Source organism: Typopeltis vanoorti, chromosome 9, assembly GCF_054136105.1.
Source record: "Typopeltis vanoorti isolate ZY-2024b chromosome 9, IOZ_Tvanoo_1.0, whole genome shotgun sequence".
In the NCBI taxonomy this organism is placed as follows: domain Eukaryota; kingdom Metazoa; phylum Arthropoda; class Arachnida; order Uropygi; family Thelyphonidae; genus Typopeltis; species Typopeltis vanoorti.
Genome location: NC_143557.1, coordinates 11,247,052 through 11,266,725, shown reverse-complemented (window position 1 = coordinate 11,266,725; position 19,674 = coordinate 11,247,052). Strand labels below are relative to the sequence as shown.

Genomic DNA, 19,674 nt, shown 5'->3' with positions numbered 1-19,674 from the left:
TACTAGATGCCACTTCCATCATATTATTACAAATTATTGGAGATGCCGAGTTCACTGTGACACATATAGGTTCTCAGTGTAGCTTTGTTCATTGTGGAAGTGAAATGTCTTTTTTTCCAGCTGCAATAAGTTTTCATTTTGGAATTGCTAATTGCTCTTGCACATGTGTTGTTGAGAAAGTTTGCGAGAAAAATCTGGGTACAGCAGTCCCTCAAAAGTCAACGATAACAAGATCAGTGCAGCATTTTCAGGAAACTGGATCTGTTGCAGATACAAATAGCTCTGAAAGAAATCTGCCATGCAATCATCATTGTCATATGGTAGTGCTCAGAAAGCTGCAAGATTGTTACATTTTCATCCATATCGTATGCACTCAGTCCATGAACTGAAGGACCTAGATAAAGGTAAATGTATTATCTTATGCAGATGGTTATGCTTATTCATTGAAGAATGTAGTTTAGAGATGTTTGATACAGTTTTCTTCAGTGATGGGGCCTGGTTTCACCTCAGTGGGTATGAGAATAGTCAAACAATAGGATTTTTGGTCATATGAAAATCCACATCCTTTTTATGAAAAAGTTCTGCATTCTCAAAAAATTGAAGTTTTATGTGCGATATCATACCATCATATAGTGGGACCCATTTTCTTTGAAACTATGGTGAATAGTACCATCTGCCAAAACATCATCACACAGTTTCTGGCACTGCTTGATGTCATTGATTGCCATTATTGGTTCTAGCAAGATAGTGCCACATGTTCTATAGTACTGTACATTTTTTGCTAGAATTTTTCGATGACCATCTCATTTCGAAAGAATTGTGGCCTCTAAGATCCCCAAATTTATCACCAGCAGATTTTTTTTCCTCGGGGGAGGGGGGGGGGAATCTCAAAGGTGTTGTTTATCGAAATAATCCTCACACTGCATGAACTAAAATGAACATTTTAAAAGCGATAGAAAACATCTGTGTGCAGGTGCTTCATAATGATAAAAAGGCATCCTGGTAAAAAGAGCATGAGTTTGTATTCATGAAAGAGGTGGCCACTTTCAACATATACTATAATGAAGTTCCTATTCTTCTTTTGTTATAAAAATCCAATTATAACTTGTATTTGTAGCTGTTTAATTTTTCATATACCTGTAATTAACCTTGAAATGTGTTATTTTTGGGTTGCACGACTTTGCGATCACCCTGTATGACAATAGGCAACAATATTAAATACATCAGTTGCATTCTGAATGGAGAGCCTGTTGAAGAATTAAAATATTTCAGCTGTTTAGGCACGGTTTTTAGTGAAGATGGCAAGTTATATCTGGAATAGACAACAGAAAAAGCAAAGCTGGTATGGTGAGTAGCCAACTGAATAAATTTATATGGATTAAGAGAAATTAGCTAAAACATGAAACTAGCAGTATACAAGGCTGAGTTCAAACCAGTTTTAAGTTATAGATCTGAGAGTTGGGTTAGAAATAAAGCACTTGAAACTAAAGCATTTGTTCTGAAAAAATTAAGGGAGTGAACAGATGGCATCAATGGCAGAATCATATTCAAAATAAAGATATTAGAAATGAACTTAATATTGATAGCAGTGTGATGCTGAGATGTCAGGAAAGAGACCCAGAGGAATACCAAGGTCTAGGTGAATTGATGCAGTCAGAAGTGTCTTAGAAGCACAAAATGTTAGATATGATAATATTGAGTGCTAACAAGTAATAGACCAGTTTGGAGGAAAATTGTGAATAGGAGATCAACAATAATGTAAACTTAATCATGTAGCTGTCATAGTAGCCTGTATACTTCTTGAGGGTACATATCTGGAAAATGATGATGATTTATAATAGTGACTTTTTATAATGGAGCGATAGCTTAGTTGAATAAAAGAAATGGCTACATGATGATTCTGCTGGATTTTTCAAAGGCATTTGGCTGGATTCCACATGGAACTGTTATGGGAATGGATGTGACACTTATGTGGATGAGAGAGAGTGGTTGCTGAACAGATATCAAAAAGTAGTATGCTGAGCTCAAGGCAAAGCTAATGACTAGTTGTCACTGCAAGGTTCATTGCTAGGATTGCTATGGTTTAATTTGTACATAAATGATATAGGAAATAGCCTGAAAGGAAATATTTAGTTCTGTGCAGATGAGGCAAAATTAGGTAGAGCAGTAGTGAATCAAGGTGGATTTTATATGGTGATTTAAATAGGCTGTCAGTATTGGCAAAACATAATGGGTGTCAGTTTAATGTGCAGAAATGTAAAGCTATGCATTTTGGGATAAACTGATTACATGCTGTGTACCACATTAATGGAAGTGTATTCCAGGAAATAGATGAAGCTAGGGATTTAGGGGTGTTGGTAGAGAGAGAATTTAGAGGACATTTTGCTACGGTAGTTCATAAGATTACTTGGGTGTTGAAGAACACACTAAGTAGAGATAAGAAAGTTATTATTCCTCTTTATAAGGCCTTCATATATTCACATCTGGATTACTGTGGGTTTCATCTCCTGGGTTTCTTGGGGATGATGAAGTTGTGGAAAGGATTCAAAGGTGAGCAACCAAGATGATTCGTGGTCTGTGTAATGTTCGCTATAAGGGTAGATTGAGGGTGTGTGGAGACCTCAGAAAGTGGATTGATAGGCATAAAAGATTCGATATGATAGAAACATTTAAGGTACTTAAAGGTTTTATACGACTGATGCAGGGGAAATGTTTCAGCACTTGGCTATAGGTTGCAGAATAAGCTGTCATCCCTGGAAGTTGAGTAAGGGTGTGAGAACTAGATTTTTCGCTTAGAGTTGTGAATGAATGGGATGGGTTGCCAGAGTCAGTTGTTAGTGGTTTGTTCAAGGAGAGGTATTATAGATTTTGTGGGTAGTTTGGATTTCCCATGATGATTCTTTGATCTCCACAGAGGTGCCTGCACAATAATAATAGTAATAATAATATAGCAATTACCTGATTAGTGTGGTTAATGCATACCTGGAAAGTGTTAATTCAAGCTGAATTTTCAGGTTATTTTTGATTTTAATGGTACAGTCTGTAAACATTTTGCTTGTTGTGAGGATTTCACCTAAGTGAAATCCTCACAACAAGCTAATATAACATTTTGGAATTTGAACATTAATTCTGCATTTTCATTTTTATATTCTTTTACTATATTTACTCGAATCTCACTCGTCCTCACATATATCTTGCACCTCTGATTTTTCTTTATGAAAAAAGAAATTAAAAAGTTTTGCAGATATCTCGCACAGGATAAAAAAGTTTCTCATATTCTCAACTCACAAGCTTCTGCTTGTGAGCTGAAAATAGGATCTGCAAACATATCCCATCTTTGTTTCTTTATTTATATTTTTATCTAAGTCGTTTAAGTAGATGGAAAAAAAAGAGTGGGCTCAAAATGCTGCCTTGAGGGAATCCCTGCCTTATTTTCACTTTCTTGGAAAAGATATTATTTATTCTAACTCGAATTATTCGGTTTCTTAGAAAGTCATAAATCCAGTAGAACTTTCCCTTCCATGACAAAGTTTGGAAAAGAGTTTCTGCCTTCACACCTTGTCAAAGGCATTGCTAAAATCTATAAAAGCTGCAGTGGTGGATTTGGTAAGTTTGTTATGAAAGTTATCTTGAATTGACTGGGTTAAGTGGAAAAGTTGATCAGTTTGTTGAGTGATTTCTTCTGAAGGCAGCCTGAAAATGTGGTAGTATATTATTTTTGTTTAGATAGTAATTCAAACGTTGGAGTATCATTTTTTCCATCAAGTTGCCTGGAATTCGAGGTCAGTGAAATTAGTCAATAACTTCCTGGTTGGTTTTGAGATTTGTTAGGCTTCAAAATTGGTATGATTGTGGCTGTTTTCCAGTCTTTTGGAGCCTTTCCTTGTTTTAGGCTATTGTTGTATATTTGAAGCAGCCAGTCTAGGGCTAGAGGAGGAAGATGCTTGATCATAATTCCTTGTATGTTATCTGGTCCACATGATTTATTTATATCTAGTCTCCAAGGCATCTCTCAATTCAGAGATTGTAAATGGGTCTGAGAATAATTTGTGTTTATATTTTGGGGAATTTGTAGCGTTTTTCTGCTGTTGAGCCTGTTTTGATATTTGATGGTCTTTGCTAGTATTCATCTCTAGTTTGCTTATATTTTGAAAATGAAAGGCCAGGGTATTTGTGATCTCCCTGTCTCCAATTTTAATATTTCCATCTGGATCTTTTAGCGTGTTAGTCTCACTTGCCTTTGGTAGGTCTCTTTGTAAATTAGTAGTCAAAGTTTGGTATCAGAAGTGTTTGAATTTAAGTTATGGCAAAATTCTTGCCAACTGGTTCTTTGTAATATATTTTTGTTTAATTGTCAGCATTTATTGTGTACTTAATCCTGGTTTCTGTAGGGTTTCCGATTTTTAAGATGTTAAATAATTCATTTCTGTTAGTTATTTTAAAGGCAAGTTCCTGGTGAACCTTTGTATAGTTTGAAATAACTTTTCTCCTGCAGCCCTTTGGAATATTTTTCTTTGCTGCATTTAGGATAATATTCTTCCAAGTTATGTAGTCTTTATCTAGGTAATCATGGTATGTGTGATCTTTCAGCATTTTGTTTACTTCATACATATTTCTCCCAATTTGTCTTTTGGAAGTTCCAGTGATATTTTCTTTTTTGGGTGGGTTTGGTCATTTTTAGGTTTAGGTTAGTTAATATTGGGGTATGGTCGATTCCTAGTGGTTCCAAAACAGACCAAATAGCTTTGTCATAAAGATCTGGAGACACCGCAGTAATATCTATGGCATCTTTTGTATCATAAGAATGAGACAGATAAGTGGGTTTTCCTCTGTTGAGAGTTATTAGTCCTGTTTCATCTGAGAGATTAATCAGGTTTTCTCCTCTTAAGTTTATTTCCTCAGAATCCCATAACAGGTGTTTGCTATTCATGTTTCCTAAGAAAATGGAGTTTTCTTCAATGAGTTGGGATAGGCTGGAAAGATTTGGGCCAGGTTTGTTAGGAGGATAATAACAATTGAATATGTTTAATGGTCTTTTAGTTGGTTCCAGTACTTGGATTCCTTGTATTTCAGTTCCTTCTGCTACTATGTCTAGTTCAACAACTTTATATCACAAGTTTCAGATTAGTGTCAGAAGCCCTCCTCCATTTTGGTCAGTAGGCCTATATTGTCGTATGATATCATAGTTTTTAATGTTTTGTCTGCTGGTTTGTCAAAGTTTGGTTTCCTGGAAGCAAATAATATCAGCATCATGTTTGTCAGCTAGTAGTAATAGTTCATTTAGTTTTTATTTGCTTGCTGGAGTAACAGTACCATTTAAATTACATTGGATTATATTAATATTTCTTGTAATGGGTAGAATGATTTGCTCATTTCTCAACTCTGACATAATTTCCAAATCAAGAGTTGTATCGGCTGCCCCGTACGCGGTAGCATAGTTATAACCAGTGAGATTTGTCTCCATGATGGAGGAAAAAAGAAATTGTTATTTTTTTATTACTATATTATATATTCCCTCTATAGTATATTAACTTTTTTGTCTACCGGCTGTGCCTTTGTTAATAATTATACTATATACTTATGAGGTGATTTATTATATAAATCTCTTTTACTAACAATTATTTTTATTTTGACTCCGAGTGTCCCTATATGTTATTATATTGCACAAAAGTTCACTCCAATTGGTGCAATGACTTTAACTATCTCCTTCAGAATCCAACTAATCATTGATTCAATACCAAGTACAAAATAAACACATTTAATAAAACTAAAACAATATATATACACTTCTAGCAATAATACATAACTATAACTACAGATTATATGGATCCAAGGCCTTATTTAAAAATATAAACTTACTCTTAAGACTAAACACTTTTTCTTTCACAATCACAAAAAAAAATGTTCATAGTCTTTTTCTCTTTCTGTTAAGGCTCTTTTCCAGAAGTTACAAGGTTCTGTACTTCATTTTCAGGATCCTTTTCATCAATCAATGTAACATAAAGTCTTCTTGACTATATCCTGTTTTCCTTTTAGTAGTAATACTCATCAGATCAGGCACCTTTAATACCTAAAAATCTTCTTAATCAATATATTTTCTAAACTTTCACTTTCAGGCATTCTTAATACTTATAAAACTTCCTTATCATTATTTTCTCTAAGAAAAACATTCACTTTAGAATGTAAGCAACAAGTTCTCCTTTCATTCACAATACTAAATTGACAGTCTTAACTTATTCCACCTTAAAAACTTACAGTTTCAAGATTTCCTTTTTATTCTTTACTTATTCCTGCTTGAAACCTATTATTTTCACTATTCCCTTTTCGGAATACATTATGAAATTTCCTTTTGACTGCTGCACAAAAAAAATCAAGTTCCTTCCAACTTGAATATATCTCGGCCAGTTTATAAAAACTTATAGTTTCAAGATTTCCTTTTTATTCTTTACTTATTCCTGCTTGAAACCTATTATTTTCACTATTCCCTTTTCGGAATACATTATGAAATTTCCTTTTGACTGTCGCACAAAAAAATCAAGTTCCTTCCAACTTGAATATATCTCGGCCAGTGTTCTAAAAACTTTCCGAACGCTCTCTTGTTTACAACTGTAACTTGGATACGCAACGCTTTCCTTGTCAGCTGTCAATCACACATCAAATTCTCTCCGGGAGCATGCGCACTTCACAAAAGTCAGAAACTACGCACTGCAATAAAATGGCTGACTCGCTATATCCATCAGCGCTAAAGAAAGTCTTTCACAAACACAAAATTCAACATTTTAAAATACAACAAACTTTCTTATAAGTAACACAAATAATCAGTTTAGTAAGTACTTCAATATTTTTACTTCTTTATATATTACCTCTAATATAACATTTTCATAACGAGCACATCACAAGTGCAGACACTGCGTGTATGAAAACAAAAACTAACAAGCATAATTAATACGTAAAAATATTCAGAATTTTTCCTCCATGATGGAGGAAAAAAGAAATGCTGCTATCGTTAGATTATCCAGAGGGCACCACGAAGAGGTGACAGTCAGATTTTGCGCTCCACCCTAAAATTATGGTTATAGAAACCAATCTGGGTAGTTCATAGGCCTTAAAGGCCTGTAAATACCACGGATTATGTTACTATTATGAGGTGAGGGAAATCAGTCAGTTATTTGATGGCAAACCATTATATTCCTTTCTTGAAGTTGGTTGAATATATGATTGCTTCCATTCTTTGCATAGGTGCCATCATATAAAAAATTGTGAAGATGATATAGGAGTGTGTGTTAGTTTGAACACAACATTTGGGAAGATATAGAGTGTACCAGAAGAATCTTCAGTGTCTAAGTTATTTTGTATTTTTCTGTCTTTTTGCCAAAATCTGTGAGAAGCATATATATGGGAAGCAATTGAGTCTGGGGAGGTATTTTGAGTAAAAGATTATAAAGATGATCGAAGAGGAGGTGTGGGGAAGTCATAGATGAGAGAGGTGTCATGGGTTATAAACCAAGAAATTAATTATTATACTTATTGAGCAAATGCAATTTGCAGAGCCTTGTGAATTAGATAGAGAGGGTACATGATTGAGACAAGTTGGTGAGGGGTTTTTATCAGATTAATATGGAGGAGAATTTGCTTAGAGTAGATTGAGGCAAAGTTAGAACAAGAGGTTTTCCCTGGAAATTGTTGAAGAAGGGTGTAAGCAAGGGAGTGATGAGTAGATTTTTTGCTGGAGAGTAATTGGTATGTGGAATACTTTACTTTTTAATTGGTGAGCGCAGAAACAATGGGTTTAATGCACTATTCATTGATCTTTTAGTGCAAGAGTATGAACTTCCTATGATGAGTATTTTAACTTGATGTAGACCTGATGTTAATAATAATGATATGGTTCTATCTCTTATTGTGGATGTGGTACGAGGTAATTTACCTTGGTCATTTGTGCAGGAGTTGGAGACATGATACCAGGAAGTATCACTTCTCCTTTAGATTTATCTTCAGGTGCTAAATGGTTCCATATGGAGAAGATAGGAGGAGGGAAGTGCAGGTGAGCAGAAGTTGTATTCGCTGGTCTTTGCAGGCAGCCAGAAGGCATGAATTCCTCTGGACAGGAGGTGTTTTCTGCTATTGGCCAACAGTCCAATTTGGATTTGCTGATGGCTTTTGCATTTACTGTATGCTTCAGTATAATTTTGAATTCTTGCAGTATTATTATTATTATTATTTGACACCTCCAGAGAATCCAAAGACTCATCGAGGGAGAGTGTGTGCCAACAGCATCGAATGATTGATCCCCTTCACTACTAACTGTCCGTTCTTGCAGTATGTTTTGGTTGTTAAGTGGGTGGGATTTTTTCCATGGAATGAAGCAAACCTTCATATGGGTGCATATAATTTCTATGTCCAGAGCAGATGTTTGGATTAGAAGAGTGGAAGTGGTAATCTGACCATGGAAAAAAAAAAAAAAAAAAAAAAATTCTGAACATCATCCCATGTGGTACTTTTATAGCATCAAAGTACATTAGGTGGAAAATTGCAGGAGGAAGTTCATTCAGTAAGAGTCGAAACTTGCTCAAAATTATAGTCTGAGTTACTGAGAGGAGAGGTTAGTTGTTGTTCTGGAGGGAGAACTGAATAAGAAAAGATAACGAATATTGGGTGAGTGGAGAGGGGTTATGAGGTATTTTGATTGGTATATGTGCAGTTTGCATTAGATCATTGCTTATGGCATATACTTTTGCATCTTGTTCTGCTGGTCAGTAAGGTTACCTAGGAAGATGACTTTACTGTTTAGTTAGATGAATTGCAGGAAGTTGAGCTTCAGGGATAAGAAGGTGAAGATGTTTAAGTGGTTTCAGAATTTGAAGAGCAGTCAATATGGCAGATGAATGTTACTGAATAGAGAAAGGAAACCTTAAAACTGAAGAGGTCAAAAGCAGTGGATTACTTCAATATAAAATGATACCTTTAAGATAAAATACTCAACATTTCACCTTTTGTGTTAAGGTCGTGATCATCTGCAACACACGCACACACATATATATGAAGAAAGGTATCATTACAATTCACTATTGTATGTTACAGTGTTATTTAATTTGTCAAGCCCAACCATTTATCTTAGGGTGATCTTCTTGGGGGGAAAAAAATAATAAAAAAATTTTTTTTTTTAACATGATCTCAATTACCTCACCTTCACATGATCAAACGTAAGTTAAATTCTGGAATGGCTTAGCACAGTGGTTCCCAAACTTTTTCGATTCTCGGCGCCCTTGTTGAATCCAGGTTTTCCCAAGGTGCCCATGTCAAATTCTAACAAGTACACTTTGCGAAATAGTGAATAATTTTTTTTTAATTAAAGGGTTAGATAAAAATAAATAAAACACATTTAAGATCACAAAAAAAGTAATTGAGCAAATCCAACTAATTATCATTAGTGGGATGGATGAGCCTGTTGATCACCACACATTTTTCTCAAATCTGGGAATCAAACTGGACACAGCCACCTTCATTTCCTTCTCCACATTGATTTTTGCGCGATTCTTAGTTTTTATGACAGCGACTGCCGAAAATCCAGCCTCGCACAAATAAGAAGTCGCAAATTGAGTTAAAATTCTCTGAGATTTTTCACTCAAAAGGGGATAATCATCTTTTACTGATATCCAACAACACAACTCAGTAAAATTCTCTTCTTCTGCAGCAGTAAATTCAGATGGAGCACTGGCATTAAATGGATCTTGAATCCATGCAAATTTATCGATATTATCATTTTGAAAATATTTCTCAAACCAAAGTAATAAGTGTTCTTCAGAAATGGATGTCATACTTCGAGAGAAATCAACTCCATTGGAGGTCAAAAACTGTTGCAACAAGGGGAAACATTCTTTGCCTCTGTCTTCATTCATTTTTCTTTTCCATAGTTTTAGTTTTTTTATAAAAGCTGAAATTTTCTGAATCGACTTTAAAAGGTGCATGTTGCATCCCTGCAGGGTGAGATTCAGAGCATTCATCTTTTCAAAAATATCACATAAGTATGCTAATTTACCAAAAAATCTTCATTCACAAAATTTTTGGTATACTTGTGGTCTTCCTCTTTAAGAAAAATATAAATTTCCTGTCGCAGTTCAAACGTACGAGACAAAACATTACCACGAGAGAGCCATCGCAAAATGCTGTAGTACAACAAAGACGTGTGCTCGGATCCCATATCCTCACATAGTTTTTTGAAAAACCTTGCTTTCAACAGCTGAGTTTTTATAAAGTTTACTACATTCACTACATATTCTAAGACCTGGTTCAATGTAGGACTCAGATATTTTGATGTGAGTGCTTCCCTGTGAATAATGCAATGGGTCCACAGTGCATCATGGGCTTTGCTTCGAATAAGTGCCTGCAATCCTCCATAACAGCCGAACATAGAACGAGTACCATCAGTACAGACACTTAGTCCACTTCAAATTATTTTCGGATATAATAGTCTCGGGCATCTCGAACAACTCTTGAGCCTTAGCATTAGCAGTGATACTTTTACTAAAGAGAAGGTCTTCTACAATGTTATTACCATCTATAAGCTGTACATAGCAATCTACCAAAATCTCCCAATACATGAATTTATTCCAGATGCTTTATCTAATAGACTAAAATCCAGAAGACCTACCATAAAAACTGCCCATAATCTTCTTAGCCAGAATGACAGTATGGTGAGTAGTTGGGATGTACTGTGATCCCAAGCAGTATCACCTGAAGTTCGCAATCACATAAACATCTTCCAAAAACCATCTGGATTTGACCTGCCCAAGAATATATGGATGACGGCTCATAGAATTCGTATGGGCCATGGTGTATGTGGAGACTTACTTTCAAAGTGGGGTAAGATACCAAATCCCCACTGTCCCTGCGGAGCCAAGACCCAAACCATTTACCATATAGTACAGGAATGCGAGCTGACAGCATATCCAGGTGACTTTAAGGATATCTTTGACCTATTCCCAGAGGTGATGAACTGGATCAAAAACCTAAAAGTTAAAATATGACTAATCTTCTGTCTGATGCTTGTCATAAATTTCATATTTGTATTTGCCTGAATGTAGACTTTTTATTTTTTATCATATATGTGTATCTTATCTATACTCGTGTATTATATCTTATTGTCTTTTAACCATGTGTACAAGCCATATGATAAATAAATAAATAAATACATAGCAAATCAAGTGAGCATCATCATTATTATCTGTGGCCTCATCCAGCTGCCATCCAAATTCCTTCACTTTTATTTTTTCAATTAATTGATCATTGAGGTCCTCCACTATGTGCTGCATTCTGTGACTGATTGTGTTATTGGACAAAGGCACTTTTGAAAGCAGCTTCTCAGCAGACTCACCGATCATAATGTTCACCATATCTACAGCAGCCAGTAGAATGAGTTCTTCTTCGATGGTATGAAGCTTCTTATATTTTGCGATTCTATGTGACGCCTTGTAAGATGCTGGCAAAGCATTGCTTAGTATTGACGCCTGCTTATAAAAACCACCTTTTTGTTGATTTAACTCTTTTAACTTTCTGGTAAAGTAGTCACGAGATGTACTAACCATGCTGGGATGATTGGTTTCTAAATGCCATTTCAACTTGCTTGGTAGCATGCACTCTGGTGCCAAAACTGTCATACACAGTACACACTGCGGCCTCCCTTCACTGTTGACGTAAAACCAAAGTCCAAATAACTGTCATCATATTTTCGATATTTACACTTCTTCACACTCTTGCCACTATTTGACTGTGTGTCTTCTTTATTTTCTCTCTCACAATGCTTATTACTGTTTAGTAAAATCCGATCCATTTTTAAAAATACATACGAGAAGAAATACTTCAAAAACTTCACTTGACTAAATCACAACAATATTCAGTTGATACAATCTCCGAAAACTAATTCAACACTAGGACCACACGAAACCGACAGCTGTTTATATATGAACACAAAATACCGAGAAAGTTCGAGAAACTACTAAAACAATCGAGAAATTTAATTATTGTATAGCTCCATCAGTAACCATTTGTAGAGACTTCTCCGAACAGTTATTACTAAATGAGTTACTGGTTTGCACAAGGTCTGCCAGATGTCGCGTCCTATCACATTGAATTGAAAATGGAAATAAAATTATGAAAATTTTGTAACTGCGGTGCCCCTGTGAGGAAGCCGCAGCTCCCCAGGGCGTCGCGGTGCATACTTTGGGAACCACTGGCTTAGCCTGTCAATTATTTGCTTGTCAGTTATCAATCAGGATATTAATAGCCAAAGGTGCAGTTACAAGGTCCTGTACACATGCACTTACAAATGTATGTATACATTTTATGATTAAAAATAAAGAGTTCAGACTAGAATAAGTAATTAGCCAAATTAGTAAATCTGTAATATACGCTGGCAAATTATAATATAGCTTGTTTTGTTTGTGCATATATATGGATGTAATGTACTCCTGATGGGTAATTAATTTATCCAAAATTCAAGTTAATACTCTGACATGTAGTTCTTAATAATTTTGCCATAATGAGTACTGATCAGTGTGTAACAAGGAATGAAAGGATTAATAGAATTAATTTCCAGTTTTTGGGAAGTAACAAAAAATATTAAAGTTATAAATTAAACCTTAAATTAGCATTGTTAATGTTGATTACATTGTTTAGTTATGTTGATGTTAAAAATCGCATAATACATGCATTCTCAGACTGTCTCTTTACAAATGTGATCGATATGCAGGAAGACGTTTTGTATTATATATGTAAAGAAAATTATGAAGTGACAAATAATGATAATTCAAGTATTTTACTTGCAATCTGGTACAAATAAACTCAGTATAGTTTCCTGTTATTTCATTTAGTAAAGTAATTACTATCATGTTAATAATTTAATTAAATGCATTGAGATTTCTTTAAATAATTTTCTCCTTGAAATCTGTAATTTTTCTGTTTCAATTTAGATATTAATGAACTCTACTTATATCTTTGGTAAATATATATATATAGGAAAATTATGGTCATGCCAAGAACAAATCAAGGACAAGATAGGCAGCCTACCAAGAGCCTTGGATTTTTCTTGCAGTGCAATGGAGAATCTGAATCTTCGTATGTATCTTTTTGATTAATTTTGTTGACTTGATAATTTCAGTGTAGTAACAAATCAGTCATCTTGTGTTAATTGAATAAAAAGAACATAATCCATAGTCATTCTACTAAACAAATGTAATGTTGTGACTAATTCAAGATTTATCCAGATCTTTTAGGTGGAAGTTGAATTTTATTGCATGGTGTTGAGACCACTGCCATGCTTATTTGGAGACCTTCCAGATTATGTAAAAATAAAAAACTATATTTTATCAGCTCTCCATACAATCAAGACTCGTCATGGGAGGTCCTTCCCCCCTCCCCCATCACAAGCTGCTCTCGAAATGCAACATACACTATGTTGCTAAAAGTGTATGGACAGCAATTGTTTATTTCCCGGTAGTGTTGCTGTCAATACAAGGTCAGGCAGCCTTTTGCTGTTGTTACCACCATTACCATCTGGAGTAGGCTCTCCACTAAGTTCTGGTAAACTTCTGCTGGAATTGTTTCCATTCACCCCCCTGTAGTATGGCAAACAGCTGATGGGTATTAGTTGGACAAGTAGGTCTGGCATGCCACCTTTGCTTCAGCTCATCCCAAAGATGTTAAATAGGGTTGAGGTCAAGGCTTTGAGCTGGTCAGTTTAGTTCTTCCACCTCCGTGTCTTCAAACCACATAGCTAGGGCTTTTGCATTTTAAGCAGGGTGTTATTGTGCTGATATAGAAAAGGGCTTATCCAAACTGTTGCCACAGTGTGAGAAGAATGGAATTATCCAAAATGGCATTTAAAGATCCAGATGCAGAAACCAGTGGACCCAGTCCAAACCAGGAAAAACAACCCCAGACCATTATGCTACCACCACCAAATTTCACAGTCGATACAAGACATTCCTGTAATTATCATTCACCAAGTATCCTCAGAGCCAGACATCTCCATTGGATTGCCAGATTGTATACTGCGATTCATTGCTCTGCAGGATCCTCTTCCATTGATCCACAGTCCAATGATGATGATGATGATGATGTTTGCACCATTCCAGACAATGCTGGGCATTGGTTGGGTTTGTGAGGGTTTGTGAGCTGCATCATGACCATGAAACCCAAGAGCAAACACCTCTTGGATAATTATTTTGTCACTGGCATCCATTCCAGACCTCGTGCAGAAGTTGTTTGCAATGGTTACTGAGACTGCCTTGACGATTTAGTAGGATAGCATGTTTGAGAGTTTGCCGATTTTGATTGTTCAGATCCTTGGGCCTACTGGTTTGGGGAAGGGGATTTGGTGGTTCCATCACGTTTCCATTTCACTATAACCTCGCTGACAGTAAACTGATGTATGTGCAATGTGGCAGAAATCTTTTGGATTGAATGACCAAACTTGTGGACTCAACTCTTTCTTTCACTCTTCTTGATGGCAGAGAATGTCTACACTGCTAATGCCCACATGTCTGTGCTTTTATAGCATTGCGGACATGTATCTGCATCATAAGAGTGAGGCAATGTAGAGTTATGGGGATGTTCAGACGCTTTTGGAAACATAGTGTAAACTACTAGCCACAAAAATATTTTACTCACCCAAGTTATTGGTCTGGTTTATATACATATTGTTATAGAGCAGCAGTTCTTAACCTTTTAGTAGTTGCAGCCCCCTAGTTTGTAGTAACATAATAATAATGATAATTAAACTTTTTAAAAAAATAGTGATTTTATTTTCTGATTGTAATGACAAAAAAATCAGAAAACAGTAATCAACTTTACTTAAATATTACTGTAAAAACTTTACTGTATTTATATTTAGGAAATCAAATAATGTTCTTTGTTTGCTCATTTTATAAGGGGGTAAATTTTGAGAAATAACAAATCAGTATTACAGCACTGAAAGTTTCGAAAAGTAAGTGCACTCAAGTAGCACTTAACAGTGTTATGTTCTATGCATTTTTATTATTATTATTATTATTATTATTATTACCATGGGCTACTCCAGGAGTCCTTAGACTCATCATCTAAGGACTCCTGGAGGGAGGCCCTAAACATCATGTTCACGCAGCTGTTCAACATTCTCACAGTATCTATCATACCTTGCCTTGAACTCGCTCACTGTCATAGCACCCACAACAGACTCTGGCAGCTTATTCCACTCATTTACCACTCTAAAAGTAAAGAACCCAGCTCTAACACCCCTGCTAACCAAGCTCTTTCCCAGCTTCCATGGGTATCCCCTAGTTCTCCCACCACCAGTCCTGATCTCAAAAATATCATCTGAATTAATCCTATAGAATCCTTTTAGCAATTTGAATGTCTCAATCACGTCTCCCCTTTTCCGCCTATCAACTAGTTTCTGCAACCCACAAATCTTCAACCTGTTCTCATATGGTTCATTCCATAGACCTGCTATCATCTTAGTCACTCGCCTCTGGATCCTCTCAACCTCCTCCCCATCAAGAAGGAACCGAGGTGACCAAATCTGGGCACAGTAGTCGAGATGAGGTCTTATCAGGGCTCGGTACAGAGGTACAATAACTTGTTTTTCTCTGCTCGTCAAGGTATTTTTCAACAACCAAGTGAGTTGATGAGCTGATTTAGCTACTTTCGCAATGTGCCCCCTAAACTTCATCTACCTATCCACCAACACTCCCAAGTCCCTGGCCTCATCAATCTCCTGGAGTACAGTTCCACCAATGTGGTACACTGCTGCCAATCTTTTCACTCTGAAATGCATAACCTTACATTTTGTCACATTAAATTGACATCCATTCTCCTTAGTTCAGAACTCCAATCTATCTAAGTCATCTTGCAAGACTTTGACATCTTCTGCATTCACTATCGCCCTACCCAACTTTGCATCATCAGCGAACAAATGAACTGTCCCACTTAGACCCTTCCCTATATCGTTAATGAACAGATTAAACAGCAGTGGTCCAAGAACAGAACCCTGTGGCTCACCACTAGTCACAGGCCGTTTTTTGGACTCTACTCCTGAATAAACTACTCTTTGATATCTCTCCATGAACCACCCAGCTATCCATCTCACCAACCCTATATCCATTCCCATATGTTGTAGTTTACGGATTAGAATTCCATGTGGTATCCTGTCAAACGCCTTTGCCAGGTCCAGCAGTATCACTGTAAACCCATTTCCCTTATCCAGTTCAGCCGTCACCTTGTTATAAAACTTGAGCAAGTTACTGAGGCATGATCTACCCTTCACAAAGCCATGCTGTCCTCTGTACAGTATCTCATTTTCATCAATCCATTCCTGTATTTTTTCCTTGACAACGACTCCTGATATGCTGATCGGTCGGTAATTTGCAACCATAGTCTTGGATCCTCCTTTATGCAGTGAAACTATTTTCCCCTCTTTCCTATGATCTACCCTTCACAAAGCCATGCTGTCCTCTGTACAGTATCTCATTTTCATCAATCCATTCCTGTATTTTTTCCTTGACAACGACTCCTGATATGCTGATCGGTCGGTAATTTGCAACCATAGTCTTGGATCCTCCTTTATGCAGTGAAACTATTTTCCCCTCTTTCCACGCCTTCGGGACTAAGCCAGACCTGAGACTCAGATTAAACAACATGGTCAAGGGCACTGATAATTCATTAGCCGCTTCATGCAAGACCCGTGCCGGTATACCATCCAATCCCACAGATGTATTCACATTAAGGTTCTGTAATAGACTATTCACCTCCACTTCATTCATCACAGTTCCCATATAAACTAATGGTTCCTTCATTTTTTCAACGTCACTACCTGGATGATATACTTTTGCAAAGTGCACGCTCAGTAACTCCACTATATCGACTGGTTCAGTGAACTCTTTACCATCGTCATTCCTTAAAATCATTTTGCCATGTACAGTTTTTTTCTTGCTTGCAGCATATTGAAAGAACTGTTTGGGATTCTCTTTTGCTTGCATAGCTAGTTTCCTTTCATAATCGGCTTTTGCTGTTTTTACCACACTCGTTACCCTTCTGGCCTGTACTTTATACCATTCATGTGCCTGCAGGTCACCCCTTTCTTTAAATTCCCTCCATAGTTGTTTCTTTTTTTGCAGCTCAAGCTTAATGGTGTTATTCATCCATTTAACCCCTCCTTGTTTCACTATTCGGACCTTAGGTATACAATCAGCCATAACCTCCTGTAAATGCTCTTTGATCGCTTCCCATGCTCTATCGACGTCCAGCCCTTGCAGTTGTACATGCCATGGCACTGATCCAAGCAATCTCCTAAGCTTGTCATACTTGCCAGCACGGTAATTCCACATATACCCTGTCTTAATCACAAATTTCACACCTTTAGCCACCTCCCAGGTCAAGACCTTATGATCACTCTCACCAATAGGTGGCAACATGGTCATATTCATTACAGTCAAATTCTCAGATACTATTACCAGGTCAAGCACTCTCACACCCCTAGTATTTTCAATTACATGCTGTTTCAGATAGTTATCCCTTAATAATTGAATAAAATCCATTTCCTTCCTCACATGTGTCCTCTCCTCCTTCCAATCAATGTTACCATAGTTGAAATCCCCCATAATAATTACCCTCCTTCCACTCATTTCATCAATTTGTTTATGCATACCATCTCCACCATCTATTCCATCACCTGGTCTATAGCAGCACCCAACTGTATATTTTATTCTGCCAGTATCAATCTCACACCAAATAGCCTCAAATGAGCTCCTTTCACTATCCTGCAATACTTCAATTCTCCTTGGCTGCAGTTCATCAGCTATCATCAATAACACCCCTCCCCCAATTTTATTCTCTCTGTCCCTCCTAAACCTACTATAACCTACACATTCTATCCCACTAACTATATCATCTTCCGTCAGCCATGTTTCACTAATGCCAATAACCTGTGGCCACGAAGAGCCAATCAAGGCCAAAAATTCTTCCTTCTTGTTCCTAATACTCCTGGCATTAGTATACATGAATTGCAGTGTTCCCTTTGTCCCACCCCTATCTTGATGCGTTATTCTAAATATCCCATTCCCATTTTTTGTCCTTTTTGCTGGCTCAGGTACATTATATACATTTTTACACTCAACTGTCTCACTGATGTCTGGATATCCACTTCCCCCCCTCCTTGGTAGTTCTAGTTTCCCTGGTTCTGCACATCCATTTTCACTTCATTCAGCAACACTTTTTCCAGTCTCCGCACACCAAGTCCATTCAAATGCAGGCCATCCATCTTGTATAAGTCCTTTCGCCCATCAAACTCATTCCACACGTCCACAAATTCCACACCACACCATCCGCATAACCTGCGCATAATATCATTTGCGATTATGGCCCTCCTTCTAAACTCCTCTCTGTCATACCGCTGTAACAGACTCACCATTCTAACTCTGTCACTCTTTTCTTTCGCTACCTTTAACAATACTTTCAAGTCCTCTCTCATAAAAAATTTATCACCTTTCAATTCATTCGTACCAGCCACAATTGTTATTTCTTTCACCCTCTGTTTTTGCACTCTAATGCTCTCACTTACATCCTTAAATTTCGCACCCGGTAAGTACGATTTAGTTACACTCCCATCTATTACTCCTTTTTTTTGTACTAGTATTGTTTAAAACTTCAGAGAATCACTTCTATCACACGTCCAGTAGGCAGACATCACGACTAGCAGCAGTAAAAAGTCGACTTGTGGCACCACCACAAAAGGAACTACGACATTAAACTGCATAATTCAAGATTACTAATACAAATCGATACAAGTTTGAAACAAATTTAAATAAAAAGAAAAAAATAATAATTATTTTAAGAGATTTCAAAATTTTAAAAAAAATCAGAACTCCCTGGTGGACACAGGAAGTTAAAGAGGCAGTGAAGGAAAAGAAGAAAGCATATCAAAAGTTCCTGGCAAATAAGTCAGCTTTTACTCTTACAGAATACAGAGACAAATGTAAGAAAGCTAAACAGTGTGTAAAACTAGCTAAACAAAAGTCATGGGAGGACTTTGGCAAGAATATAGAAAATAAATATCAAGAAGGTGGCAAAATATTCTGGAGGTTGTTGAAGAAGCTTAGGAATGGAGGAAAGAGTGCTGTAAAAGGAATTAGAGATGATAAAGGTGAAATGAAAACAGGAGAAAAAGATATCCTTGAAGTATGGAGTAATTACTTTGAAAAACTGCTAAATGAAACAAGCAGTGATGACAGCACAGTGATAAAAAACACTGACCAGGCATGCAGTCAGGAATACATATCCATACTTGAAGTAGAAAAAGCCATCAAAGGCCTGAAATGTGGAAAGGCAGCAGGAGTAGATGATATTCGACCAGAAATGCTGAAGTATGGTGGTATAAGAGTCTTACAGTGGCTGCACTGCATAGTTCAGAAAGCCTGGACAGAGGGACGAATTCCCGATGATTGGAGTAGAGCTCTCATAGTACCCATATATAAAAAGGGAAATAAAACTGAATGTGAGAATTACAGAGGTATTTCCCTACTGAGTGTTCCTGGCAAGATCTATGCAAGTATACTTGAGAAACGGTTGAGAAGAATTGTGGAAGAAAAGCTTGGTGAAGAACAAGCTGGATTCAGGCCAAATAGAGGCTGTCAGGATCAGATC

The 19,674-nt window shown here is 36.7% G+C and overlaps 1 protein-coding gene across 1 annotated transcript in view; it reads left to right on the top strand.

The window, feature by feature from the left end:
• Positions 1–19,674, top strand: part of Usp7 (Ubiquitin-specific protease 7) — a 747,694-nt gene that overhangs the window by 107,289 nt on the left and 620,731 nt on the right. The window contains exon 4 of the mRNA XM_090397965.1: positions 13,015–13,113. Coding sequence (XP_090254091.1) covers positions 13,015–13,113 — 99 coding nt within the window. The remainder of the gene's footprint in view (positions 1–13,014; positions 13,114–19,674) is intronic.